At 37.0% G+C, this 13,890-nt stretch overlaps 1 protein-coding gene across 1 annotated transcript in view; it reads left to right on the forward strand.

Annotated features, from left to right (window-relative positions):
* The window catches only part of b3glcta (beta 3-glucosyltransferase a), a 51,879-nt gene extending 39,458 nt beyond the window's left edge, over positions 1 to 12,421 (forward strand). Inside the window, exons 6-15 of the mRNA XM_079481878.1 lie at positions 1,090 to 1,201; positions 2,465 to 2,601; positions 3,075 to 3,138; positions 3,850 to 3,981; positions 5,199 to 5,268; positions 6,726 to 6,839; positions 9,228 to 9,327; positions 9,450 to 9,569; positions 9,904 to 10,048; positions 10,984 to 12,421. Coding sequence (XP_079338004.1) covers positions 1,090 to 1,201; positions 2,465 to 2,601; positions 3,075 to 3,138; positions 3,850 to 3,981; positions 5,199 to 5,268; positions 6,726 to 6,839; positions 9,228 to 9,327; positions 9,450 to 9,569; positions 9,904 to 10,048; positions 10,984 to 11,133 — 1,144 coding nt within the window. The 3' untranslated portion in view covers positions 11,134 to 12,421. The remainder of the gene's footprint in view (positions 1 to 1,089; positions 1,202 to 2,464; positions 2,602 to 3,074; positions 3,139 to 3,849; positions 3,982 to 5,198; positions 5,269 to 6,725; positions 6,840 to 9,227; positions 9,328 to 9,449; positions 9,570 to 9,903; positions 10,049 to 10,983) is intronic.
* The last annotated feature ends 1,469 nt before the right edge of the window (positions 12,422 to 13,890 follow it).

Raw genomic sequence — 13,890 nt, forward strand, 5'->3', positions numbered from 1 at the left:
GGAGAAACAGGTCAAAGTAACAGAAAAGATGCTCTGATTTTTTTCAGACCTCAAATGCTGCCAAGAAAACAAGTCTATATTCCCTTTTAAGCAATAAAGAACACTAATATTTTTTTATTTAGCGAAAGTTAAAAACAATCTTTATGTGATAAATTTGATTTGATCATAGTTTTCATGCATTATCATGGTGTCAGTCTTTCACATTTCTGTTGGATGACTGTCACTTCTGAGGTTTGATTTTGTTGAAATTCAACAGACACTGGACTAGAATGACCACAATACATTTAGAAATGATGATTAAATTAAAAATTCAGAATGGTCTTTAAATTTTTTCTACGGCTGTATATAGACATAGTATATAGAATTTCACCGGATACGACATAAACGTTATGTGGCTCAAACTTAAAGTGATAGATACTTAACTTTATTACATAATCAAAATTTCCCCATGTTTACTCACCAACCTCAAGGCATCCTTACTTAATATGGCTTTCTACTTGAAGAATAATGCAGTCATAATTATATCACAGATTCACTTCAGAAGTCCTTTGTTAAGACCACGGAGCCGTGTCGAGCAGTTCTTTGATTGATGGATGCACTTTTTTGAGCTTCAAAAAATCTAAACCCATTCACTCCCTTTCTACTGCTAAGATGAAAAATTATACGTGGTTTTATAACATTATTCTTCATGAAGAAAACCATATTCAGTTAGGATGCCTTGCGGGTGAGTAAAAACATGGGGAAATTTTGGATTGGTAGTAAAGTATCCCTTTCACTTCTGGTAAAGAAGTCACTGTTAAGTAGTTTTTAATTTAATGCAATACAATAATATATGAATATAAATAATTTGTTAAATTATAACCAAACTCAGACCAAAAGTTAACTTCAGGCCAAGCGCGATTTCCTGGAGCAGGATTGTGCACCCCTGATCTAAGATATAAGCTTTGCATTTTACATTCATATTAATTGTGATGTAAAAATTAAGTGAATGAAAATGTTATTCAGTAACTACTGTGTTTTATTTAAAGTTATTGCTGGTTTATGTTTTAGATTTTCAGTGTTGATAATACAGACTTTTCTTTTCTTCAGCTTTTCGTCTCATTTTGGTAAGAACTGTTCTTGGATCATGTTTCTGGAAGAGGACACCAGGGTGTCACTTGAAAAACTTCATAGAGTCCTCCTAAAATTTGACCGCAGAAAAGTAAGAACTTTCAGTGATGTGCAGTGACTCTTTGTAAAATGCATCCCAACTTTCATTTGGATGCTTGATGCCAAATAAAATATGTCTGTGTGGCTGTAACATGCAGCTTTGTCGCTTATCAATTTAAACAAGATGTGCTTGTGGTGTTCTCGTGTTAAACAGCACTGGAGTTAGGGCTATTTTTCATGCATTAATAACTATAATAGCATATACTGTATACAGCTGATTTGAAAAACAAATAAAGAGAATCACAGATTGCTTGCATTATATATGGCATCTAAAAGCCCCTCAAGCCTTTCTGCTCAAATATCATGAATTATTGTAAATGTCAAACCCCAGGGTGCAAGCATTTTATGTGTAAAAGTTGGTATGAGTAATTGGTTCACAGTCTGACATTAATCTTATTGAACGGCTATTTATCGTGATCGATAAACTTTTTCAGTCCTTGGGCCACGTGCACTAAATGGCTCACAACAAGACCTTCTTGATAAATCCCTCCTTGCAGACGTCAGATAATATTTCATACACAGACAGACTAGCAGAGATTTCTGCTTGATTTTAAGTTGCTATAAGGATAGACGTGATTATTAATATCTGCGATTACAGAAGTACTTACATCAATTTAGCTCTTCAAACTAACCTCATCTTGTTCTTTTTTTGTATGAGAGCAATGACGGGAAAGAAACAAGTCCTTGTATTTGCACCTGACACAGCCATTTCGGTTCAAATGGGAAATGTGTCTATAAATTCACAGTTGTTACTGCGATGTTACAGACTGATATCTTAAAAAAAAAATATATATATATATATATGTATATAGGTTCAAACTAAATTTCTCACACAATGCACGTATGTTATGTCTTTGAAAGCCACGGAATATGAAGCACAAGCCACATGATCTACTTTCATGATGTGTTATGATTATTGTGTATTCTTTAAAATCAAGAAAACTCTAAAGTGCATCTAAAAATACAGCCAGTTCCCCTCTCCAAAATGTATTTTGTGTTTAATAGAAGAAAGTGAGTCATACGATTTAGAAATGAAAGGAAGTCGATAATGACAGAATTGTCTTTTAACTGATATGACATTTCAGATTTAGAAGGTCACAGATTTCAGGATCCTGATGACTCATTTACATACAGTACGTCTGGCTGCGCAACGTGAGACCAGCAGACAGTGTCATTAAAATGGACGGCAACTGTTATGGTTTAATGTAGTCTGAGATGACCATCGTTGTGATTGATATCTTTTTTGTGTCCCCAGGAGTGGTTTCTTGGCAAGCCATTACATGATGAAGAGTCCACCATCATCCATCATTACGCCTTCTCTGAGAACCCTGCAGCCTTCGAGTACCCAGACTTCACTGCAGGATGGGCGCTTAGCATTACTCTTGTCAACAGGTTTGATTGCCTTCCGATGCCCTTGACTGACAGTCAATGAATGACCCGTAATTAAATTAATCAACTAAACTATACTAATATTTTTAGAAATATGCAAGCATGTATTTTTATATATAGATATGATAATAGTAATAATTATAATACATTGTTATTGTTCTTATTATGACTATCATCATCATCATTGTCAATAATAATAAAAACATATATATATTATTATTATCATCATCATTGTCTTCAATAATAATAACCAATATAATACTAATTATTATTATTATATATTATGATGATGATGGTGTTGATGATGATGATGATGATGATGAAGAAATGTTATTGTTATTATTAATATTTTGTCAATAATGTTATATACACATTTTAATATTAATAATATTACATAACACTTTCCTATTTTCTAATTCTTTAATACAATTATTTTTGTATTTGCCATTTAGCTAATTTTAATTGTTCCATTTTAGGTTGGCAAACAAAATTCAAGAAGATCCCTTAAAGTCAGACTTCACCATAGATTTAAAGCATGAGGTGAGAATGGGATTTTTTTATCACTTCATTAGTTAGGATGTACAAGGATGTCTTGTAATGATCTTAAATGTAATGATATTGAGGACAGTCTTAACACTTTCTGTTTTTTGACTGGCATGTTTGCTGTAGTATGAGAAGCTCATGACATATAGATACTGTTCTTTGGGTCATCATTCTTTGTAATCTGTCATTTCGCACTTTGACTGGAACAACTCTATCAGAACCTTCCAGAATCTGCCGTCACATTTCTCAAGGATATTTTGTATCTCTACCTTCTTGTTCGATCTTTCCCTCTCCAACAGGCTCGCTCGCTCACTCTCTTTCCATGAAATGTCCCTCGGTAAATGAGTCTTCGCTTCCAATCCTCATAGCCTCAGTAACATCACATCCTTTGCAGGATTAATGTGTTTTTCTGCACTCAATTATGTTGTCCCTTTCTCCAAGGCTCCTGCAAAGCTGAGGACACACAGTTTCCTAATTCAGGATACACCACGACAATCACATTTTCCTTTTTTGATAGCCTATTTTTATACAGAGAAATGAGAATATATTTGCCTATTTGAAATATTATAATGTCCCATTCAAGATATAAAAGTATTTGTCTGATGGAGCTGAGGCTTAGTGGCATTGGTCCTCATGCATGGATAAATGCAACACTTCCCAATACCAGGAAATTTGAGTGCATTTGTCTAAAACATCCTTGTCCCACAGGTGGCGCTGTATATCTGGGAGGACGGAAAGGGACCTCGTCTGACGGCGGTTCCAGAGCTTTGCACATTGTCGGAGAAGTCTCCAGTCACCCAACACTGTGCCACTACTGTCAGCAGCTGCTCACCGCTGTGTGTAGGTAACCTTAACAAAATAGCGAAACACACCTTTCACAAACACATTTAATGTGATAAACGTGATGTTGTAATAAATTGAAGGTTCTCTGTGCCACAATATACACTGGAGGCATTTTTCAGAACATTAAAAACATTTAGCAGGCATGAGATAACAGAAAATTGAATACAATAGACAGAACAAAAAGTAAACAAAGGATAAATATTTGAGAATATGAAATCAAATAGTGCAGAAACATCAAATCAGTGTTGCCAAGTATCGTGTTTTCATGCTAAATTAGTCGCAGTTGCCTTGAGCCTTTTCTTGCAGGTTAAAGGTAAATATATATTTAAAAGCGATCTCTTTTGTTGATCCGAATGTAAAATATTTATTTGTATACAACACTTTTTGGTAAGCGTTTAAAAAATCTACAGAACAGATTTCGATTTTGTGGTTTTAAACATTGTTTAGAACTGTAGATAGTAATCATAGAACTGTGTAGAAAACATCATCTTTGTTAACTCTTTGCTGGCTGAGGCAAATTGTCACAATCACTGCCGAATTAAACGCACACTTGTGCAACTGGTCTCAGAACCTTGGATTTCCTCAGGATTGTGGGATTAAAACAAACCTATTAAGATTAAATATAAGCATATTTAGAAAATAACTGTTGGGATCAACCGCATTTAAACCAGAAAGAGGTGAATATTTAGCAGTCTCACCTGCCTAAACAAGGTTAAGCCACATTTATACACAAATCTTACATAATATTTCAAAACAGTACCAGATTTGTCAGGTCATTTCATTTGGAAGCAGATCTCATTTTCTGCTCTGATGTTTCATCCTCCCCTGGCTACAGACCTCCAGAATCATCCACAGTGTTTAATATTCACAGAGGTTTGGTCTCTCTTAAGCAGCGCTCAGCTATCTTACTTCAGACCTTAGGTTATCAGGCCTTTGCATGCTCTCCTCGGATCCAGAACCAAAATCCTGAGAGGCACACACTGCTATGATAAAGGAGCTTGGATTGTGCGTTTGTAAAAAGAAGATTGATTTGGAAGGGCAAATCTTTCCGGTCTTTTTTAGCAGTGAAGTCTTTTTAACGTGTTTATTTCTGCTAAGAATGTTTTGCTCTTTGCAGTTTTTATATAGGTACAGAACTACACACATAATGTTTCATCACTTTAAACACATCTGAGAATCATGTCACATCACCTTTCTCTTTATCTCCCTCACAGGGTCAGCCTGTTAAAAGCGAAAACATCTTCGTAGCAGTGAAAACCTGCAAGAAGTTCCATTCCGACCGAGGTGAGCGGCTCGTCCTTGAAAATCTGTGATTCTGACACGCATCCGTCTCAAAGCTCCAAATCGTTCCTGACAGGAGCACTTACCGTAGTGATAGCATCAGCGAAGAGCTGTCTTGAAGCTGTGCCCGTTTTCACATCAGACCACTCGAGTTGTTGCCGATGAAGTCCAACGTGCCCTTCGTTTTAAGGGTTCAACGGGCGTCTCATGCTGTTTAACCTTCGAAGTGGTTCTGTTTTGAGAGTCCTTTGGCTTCGAGCCGTGGTGGGCAGTCCTCCAGGGTTGGGACCTTCACTGCAACTCCGGGCAGTCGCTAAGCACAGGGCATCAATTCCAACCTAATGAGACAGATAAAGTGTCACACTTTGTTTTCCAAGTACCGTCTGCCGAGGAAAAAAGACAAAGCTGAACCAACTGACACATCGGTTACATGTAATTGCACCGATTATCGTAATTATCTTTTACAAGTCAACTCTAAGGTGTTTAAGAGATGGCGTTAAGAAGAACATGATTTCCCCTTCATTTATTTTTAGATTAAACTGCTTCCCCTACGAAGTCATGTAGAGTGTTAGCATTACACCTGGAGGAAAAATTGTGGCGGAATAAGGATATTTCTGTTTATACTATAGGGCTGTTAAATGCTTAATTCTGATTGGCTGAGAATTGTTTTAAAGTGTAACAAAGGCAGAATTGATTCAATTATTATTATAAAGCAACTCAAGTGTCCTTTTTTCGTAATTTCCGCCTGAATTTGGCATACCCAATTTTAAACAGACCCCATAACCACATACAGTGGTATAAATTTAACTTTTTCGATTAACATTCCCGCTAAACCTCTCAAAATAGCATGTAACACAGCTGAAAGTGATTACCGTTACTGCATGTGTCAGCAATATTATAGTAAGCACAAAAACAAGGCGCTCTTAGATTTTTTTGTTCTAAAGTCTGTTTTTCAAAGTGTATAACTCGGCCTGTGAATGACAGAAACCTGCAGACACTTAAAGTTGATTCTAACAGGTCTCAATAACTACTGGGAATACATTTTTCTCTATCATGGTTTATTTCATTGTTATATTAATGCACATCAAGGAAGGCAAGGTGCCTTTTTTGCTATCCAAGTTTCTAAGGCCTTTTAAAAGTGCAAGATAGTGCAAGCTATTACAAGGCACATTACCACCCAAAAGCTACTTTTAGGAAGCAGACGCATACATCACGTACGCCGGCAGGTCCATAGCGTTAAAGGTATATCAGGTCGCTTTGCCACAGTCATTTGGCATTGGAAGCCAAACATCAAATGATTGATATGATTTGCAGTAAATCGGGTTATATTCACCTAAATCTTTTTGTTTCCATGGGGTAAAATTTCGTTTCAAAGATAGCGTGTGTAATTCTTTGTCCTAAATACTGTGTCTCCATGGCGCTGTACTCATGTGTTTTGTATTGATGTTTCTAAATGACAGTCCCGGTGGTGAAGAAAACATGGGAGAAACAGACCAAACTTCTGGAGTACTACAGCGATTACGCCGATTCTTCTATACCTACCATTGATCTGGGTGTGCCCAACACAGAGAGAGGTACGTGCTTAAATCTGCTTTTATATTTCTTTGTTAATAGTCACATAAATAAGTCATTTAACCCTTAAAAGTACTGTGTGTAATATTTAGGATGATCTATTGACAGAAATGCAACATAATATACATAACTATGTGTTCGGAGGATTATAAAGACCTCATATAATGAACTGTAATGTTTTATTATCTTTGAATGAGCTATTTCTATCTACACACCTCGCAGGTCCCCTTGCATGGAATTTGCCATGTTGTTTTTACAGTTTTTCTCATCGGACAAACTGCTCTACAGAGCAAGAAAGCGCCATGACATCTTTGTCCTCTGAGAGCCGAGGGAGGGAGGGGGGATTGATTGAGCCTTTCGTTGCAATTCGCAACCTTATCACTAGATGCCGCTAAAATGTCCATATTGCTCCTTTGAAGAAAACAGTTCTAATGGATTTAATGGTTATTATGAGATTTAATGTTTATAATGGGAGTCGTATTTGTTTTAATGGAAACTAAAATGGTGTCTGTGGGTTTCTACTGGTAAGACAATGTTATTAAGTCATACTGAAATAAGACCCAAAACACACTACATAAAGTACATTTGTAATGGTTTTAATTGTAATCCCCTGTTGCTTTTTAATTGTTTTTGTAACGGGAAACATAACATTTTTGGTAACACTTAACAGTAAGGTGCTATTTGCTAACAATGGACCACCTGGAAACAACACGAAGCCGTCTGATGTAAGAAGGAAGCTGTCGTGTTTACAACGTTTGCTATTAGAATTCATCACGATCGAGTAAACGCTTCATTCTTAGAAGTATGCGAGGTTCACGGCATGCACTTATAATCATTTTGTTGCTGTTAACTTTTGACACGTTCGTGAATTTACACCCGTCTGTCACTGCGGGGACACTTCCACGCCTCTAAACAGTAACGTGGCTCAAGTCTAACGTGGTTGGTTGCTGTACCTGTCAGTCATATCGTCTAAATTCCTAATGATAAATACGTGAGACTAATGCACCAGGAACTTTTCTTAATAACTGTATTGATATCATATAACATTAAAAAGGATTAATAATAGGTTCCCAATTTTTTTGCAGGGTAGTAAAAAAAAACAAAAAAGAAGTGCAGTTGACACATTACCAACATTCTTCAAAATATCTTCTTTAGTGTTCTGGGGAAAAAAGGTCATACAGGATTGGAGTGATTTGAGGGCTGTGTAAATGAAATAAAATGTTTTGGTAGGCTATCCAAAAGCATGTCCCATTTTTCAAACCGATACACATATACACCAGGTCACACCTCTGGGTGGTTCCTCCTGTTCTTGACACATCTGTGTCATAAGGGACTTTTTAACCCACAGGTGAGATGGCTGAATGCTGCCTGACAGGCTGGCACGCTACAGGGTCCTCTGATATTTGTGGTGGAGAGGGTCCTGTCCTCCCTGTGAAGTCTAACAGCAGCACATTCTGTTCTGGTCTTTTCCCTCAGACCTCATTGTCGCGTTTATGCTCCTTCACACAATTCTCACCCGCGCGGCTGTTCCACAAAGCACACTGTGTCTTCGAGGTCCAACCTTGTTTTTATTTTCCTGATGATAGTGACACTAGTGACAGTGTCTTCATTATCATTATCTGATTGTTTGCTGGGGAAAAAGATCCCTTAGATACTCAGAGTTATCACATCGTGTCTGCGGTACAAAATGGTGATGTAGCGTTCCGTTCTCTAGACTTCCATTTAGTTTTCCTTTCGGACTGCGGACAAACGGAGTGCATTCATTTCCGATTTCTACCGACAGCTGAATGATGGGAGACAATGAGAGCCGAATCGTAAAGCTCACGGCAAAGTCAGACAAAGTCAACCCGCCTCAGGGTATTAAAAACCACGAGATAGTAGAAACCGAATATCTGAATGTCTACAACTCGATGGAGATCTTACTAGAGATGTTTTGGAATTCTGAAAGTGTGCTCTAACTATTTGCTCAAACCTTTAGATTTTCAAAGCTAATTAAAGGGACGGTATACTGAAAAATGATCCTTGTCTCTTGGTTTGATATATTTGTTGTCTTTTTGTAGACTTCAATACATGAAAAAAGGTTTTTTGGTCACTATTCACTTTTATTGTATGAATAAAGCATAATCTGTTGTATCCAATACAAAGTTTCAGTGTATCAAATTTTGCGGTTTCTAGTGTTGAGGTTGAGAAGTGCAACCAACGGCTCACTCAACCCCTTCCCGTGAAGTGCAAAGATGTTGTCATATTGACGAAACATAACTCTTCATTATGTAAGGTCTTAATACACCTCTGAACACATAGTTATGTATATTATATTGCATTTCTGTCAAAAGATCTTCCAAAAAATGACACATTGGACCTTTAAGTACTTTACCTACATCTGCATGCAGGTCACTGTGGAAAGACATTCGCCATCTTGAGGAGATATCTAAGCAGTGCCGCGCCAAAGACTGATTGGCTGTTAATTGTGGATGACGATACTCTTATAAGGTAAGACTACATGCAGGCAACATAAATGTAATTGGTGGAGAACCGCACGTGCTTACAACCAGTCATTGTTGTTTTAAGCGCTTTCACATTAGTGGGTGGCATGATGTGTTTGGTTCTCACAGCTTGCCCAGACTGCAGGCCTTGCTGAGCTGTTATGACTCCAGTGAGCCGGTATGTCTGGGAGAGCGCTATGGTTATGGATTGGGCCAGGGAGGATACAGTTACATCACTGGTGGCGGGGGGTGAGTGTGCTCATTCAGTATTTAAAGGTGCAATTTAGGTAAGCTGTAGGCAGTTTGACAAATCTGTTTAAATGCAAGGTCTGACATTGAAGAGCAATCTTAAAATTCACAATTGGAAATTGAACACTTCAATTGGCCCCCAAAAGGTAATTACCCAAGTGCTTTGCAATTTGCCAATGTACTTCCCGCAAGTAAACGTGGTGCTTGTTGCCCATGTGGTATTCACATTTAAAAACAAAGACAAATCAATGTTTCATATCAATTATTGCATATACATATTAGTCGTTCAATATTTTATATGCACTGAAGTTGAAACATGTTGGTTGTCATACAGGATCGTGTTCAGTCGTGAAGCTGTGATCCGGTTGTTAGCCAGCGGTTGTAAGTGTTACAGCAACGACGCCCCTGACGACATGGTTTTGGGCATGTGCCTCAACGCTCTCCGAGTCCCTGTTACACACAGTCCCCTCTTTCATCAGGTAAACATGCACACAGTAGAATTTGGAAAACTGGGTACTTCTGGAGACCATTTTCTTGTATTTTTGTTCCTAAAAGTAGAAAGAACGCACACAACCACACATACATAAACACCCTTCAGTATGTCATGAACCTCTCCTCTTTATCTTACTGCCGGTGCACAGAGACATCCCGCATCGCTTTGACCGGTAATCAAATGAGACAAAAAGTGTAGGCGGCACGGCAGGCATCCAGCCACCTGAACCATTTGTAGTCTTGTCACTCTGAATTTTTCATTGTGCTAGATGACTCCGATAAGGTCCGACAGCCCTGTTTGAATTCATTCGGGGTTTCATCTCCGATTTCAAACCACAGCTTCGTGTGATCTCTTTAACGATTGACCTGGGGTTTGGGCAGCATTTTTTTATTTTACAGTGAATACAATTTTGCAAGTTGGTCATTTTAGTGCGGTTTAGATTTCTGTGTATGCTTTCTTCAAGCGACCACTAATAATAGAAAATGAACATCTTTGCTAATGGAAAGCTGTCCAGACATGTTCATTTTAATTTATTTCTAGAAAAATAAATAACTGCTTAGAATTTTTTCACGTCCAAACTAATTTTCCTCACTGTCCTGTAAAATGTGGTGCACTGCTGATATATAAAACATTTTAATTCCAAGTAATTTTTCCTGGAGTGCTTGTGTTCTCAGTTGTCATGCAGGTTTTCTGTATGTTGATAAATAACAGCAGTGCTTTAACCTTTTGTCATTTATTTTAAAAGTACAACTACTTTCAATAGTGCTTTCTAAGTATTTGAAATTTCTGTAAGGTCACGTGACTTCACAAGTGTTTGTGGAGTGTTCTGTTTTTTATGTACAAAAATAAGAGGGTTACGAAACTTGTTTTGTCTAGCAGTGTTCATCAGATCTCTGTGTTTATTTTCATATTCAATCTCAGGCCCGTCCAGAAGATTATGCGAGGGATTTTTTGGCCCACCAGACCCCTGTTTCCTTCCACAAACACTGGAACATTGACCCCATTGCAGTCTTCAACAAGTGGTTGAAGGACGAAAAACACTCAGATGTACTACAAAAGGAGGAATTATAGTGTCTGTGGATGTGTGTGTGTATGTGTGAATAGTAACATGTCATTTAATTTTCTAAATAGTAAATCTTGCACAAAGATGAACGGAATGGGCTGAATCAATGTTTTCTTTACTGTGTTTTGGTCGCATGTCTTAGATGTTGGACATTTATGTCTGAAATATTTATATTCCAATTATCACAACCTGTCTAAGGTTATATGTAGGCTTATTTTTGAACACTTTTGTTTTTTAAAGGATGTGATTTGTGTGTTAAATACGAAACACTATTTCCTGTTGCCTTAAATCATCACTTGCAGAGTCCTGATTTCAACACAGAATCAAATGCATTTCCACTAAAGAGCATTTCCACTCTCTCTTGTTTTAGGTCCACTGTGATGCATGTGATTTGAGAGCTCAAAAAGAAATTTTCCCAGAGTTATAGATAACTGCCCACACACACACACACACACACACACACCTACACTCACACTGTTTCACTTAAAAACACCAGACTAGTTTGCATTTGACAAATATTAAAGAAAATATGAAGAGTTTGCTTCCAAAATGAGATGCATTCCAATTAATATCAATCAAACTGCAGTTGGTATGTTTTGGTTTAAGCCATAATAACAAAAAAATACAGCTCACTAACACAATAAAAACACGATAACATAATAAAATAAAACCAGAGTTATATCACTTCCAAGCAAACTCTTCATATGATTTATAAAGTGGTTATACACGTACCTCTATTGAAGATTTCATCTCTTTGTGAACTTTAAAACCTTTGAGAGAAGATGCGACAGTAAATGGCTGCATGCATTGTTTATTAGCACTGATCATATGACAAAAGTATATTTTCACAAAATGAGTTACTGTTTTTCTATACACATACTTTTCTGTTTACTTGGGAGTTTTTGGGCCATTAAGAGATGGTGATTGTAATTGTCCACAATATTTGCAACGATAAATGTTCTCATCATTGTTGCTAAACTAAATCTTAATGGAGACTTGATTTAAGAACTTTACCTCACGATTGACCTAATTCAAATGAATCATTCATTTTTAAGTTTTGTTTCTGATTAATAAAACATTTTAAGATTAAGTATACTGTCTCGATCAGCTTTTCTGCTCAGCGGTTTGTCTAATCTACACGCTCCAGAGGAAAATATCTGGCAATGTAATCTGAATGTATTTATTACTGTTTGCGTTACTTTTACAAACCCATCTAAATCTGGAATAGTACACGCATAGAGTGAGGTCAATAGGTCTTATATCTTAAAATTAATCTTTAATAAATCATTTTCTTTTATGTCTCATTCATATTCTTTCAGATCTCTGTATAAACAGGTGGTGGTGGGTAGTCTTAGTCTCTTTAAAGATAAAACATGAAGTTAATGACGGAATACACCTACTAATAATATTATACCTTAAACGCAAGTTTGCATAAATGTAAATGGAATGTTCTCTGACTGAATACTGTCTAGACATTTCAAGGATAAGGTAGCAGCCTTTCCTCTATAGGTGTCTGCACACGCATTAAGATGTTTCAAGTGTGTAGCTTTTGTGTTTATGCATGTGTCACAAATCCACCTGTCCTTTTCGCTCCGCCACAGCTACCATTCTCATTAATGATGGATGGTTAGACTCTGTTAAAACGGTAATGCATATCTATGTTTACACACTAGTTGTTCACAAACCAGTTGGAACATCATGTTTATAACAAGAAGTTCAGTTCCTTTGGAACCAAGCAATAAAAAAGGAGGCGGATGAAGAGGATGTGATCTGTGCTGCTGTCATTGACAATGCCTTTGTGTGTTGCCACCACTGGAAGCTGTGAAAAAAGCATTTTCCGTCTTAAAGCCTGTAATGTAGAAGAGTTTTGGTCTGACCCAAAATGAAGCAAAAACTTTTTTATGATTTAGCTTTTTTACTAACTGTTTATCCATAACTCTCCTTACTTTCACGTATCCTTTTAGCCAAATTAACATACAGTGCATTTTATCAGTGCATGTGGACTTCAAACCTACAAATCGAACTCCTTTACAGTCAGTCTCTCATGTGCTGTAATGAATAATTGTTTATTATAAGAAATAACTGGTATTATTATTAATAACCTTATAATAATAGTATGAGAATGTCTGTCTAAAAGAGAATGTTCATTTAAGTTCTTTGGGGAACACACAGTAAAGGTATAAAACAAATTTACAAATGAGGATGAGCCGATTCCATGGCAACGAGATGTAGCGCTGAACGTATCACATCTCTCTCGCGCGCGCTCTTCCTTTAAGAGATGACAGATCGCCACCTGTAATCCCGTCCGTAAGCCTTACTGCGCTTGTGCTCGCGCGTTCGCGTTTGATGGACACTGTCGAGACAAAGCATTTGTTTACCAAAGTGTTTGAATGAAATGTAGTCGGACACCTAAATGTATATACACACTTCCTCGGAGCTACAATGAGATCTGATACATCTGTTTTTTCATTGGATTTCATTCCGATATGGATATTTTCAGCTTTATCGATATCAACGATCAAAGGTAAGACTTTAAGCCCAGTGCTGGGTTGTTTTAGATTGAAATAAAACATTGTGAATCAATGAGCAATTTTGATTTAAGGTTGAATAATGTACAGAATCTTACAAATTATGTTAAATTTGACATTTACAAAAGTTGTGTTAATACTAGTTAACTAACATGAATGACTGCATTGGCATGAACTAACACTAACAGTGATGAACATTTGCTGAAAAACTATATTGCTTATTGACAGTTCATGATA

This window comes from Barbatula barbatula, assembly GCF_947034865.1.
Source record: "Barbatula barbatula genome assembly, chromosome: 19".
Lineage (NCBI taxonomy): Eukaryota > Metazoa > Chordata > Actinopteri > Cypriniformes > Nemacheilidae > Barbatula > Barbatula barbatula.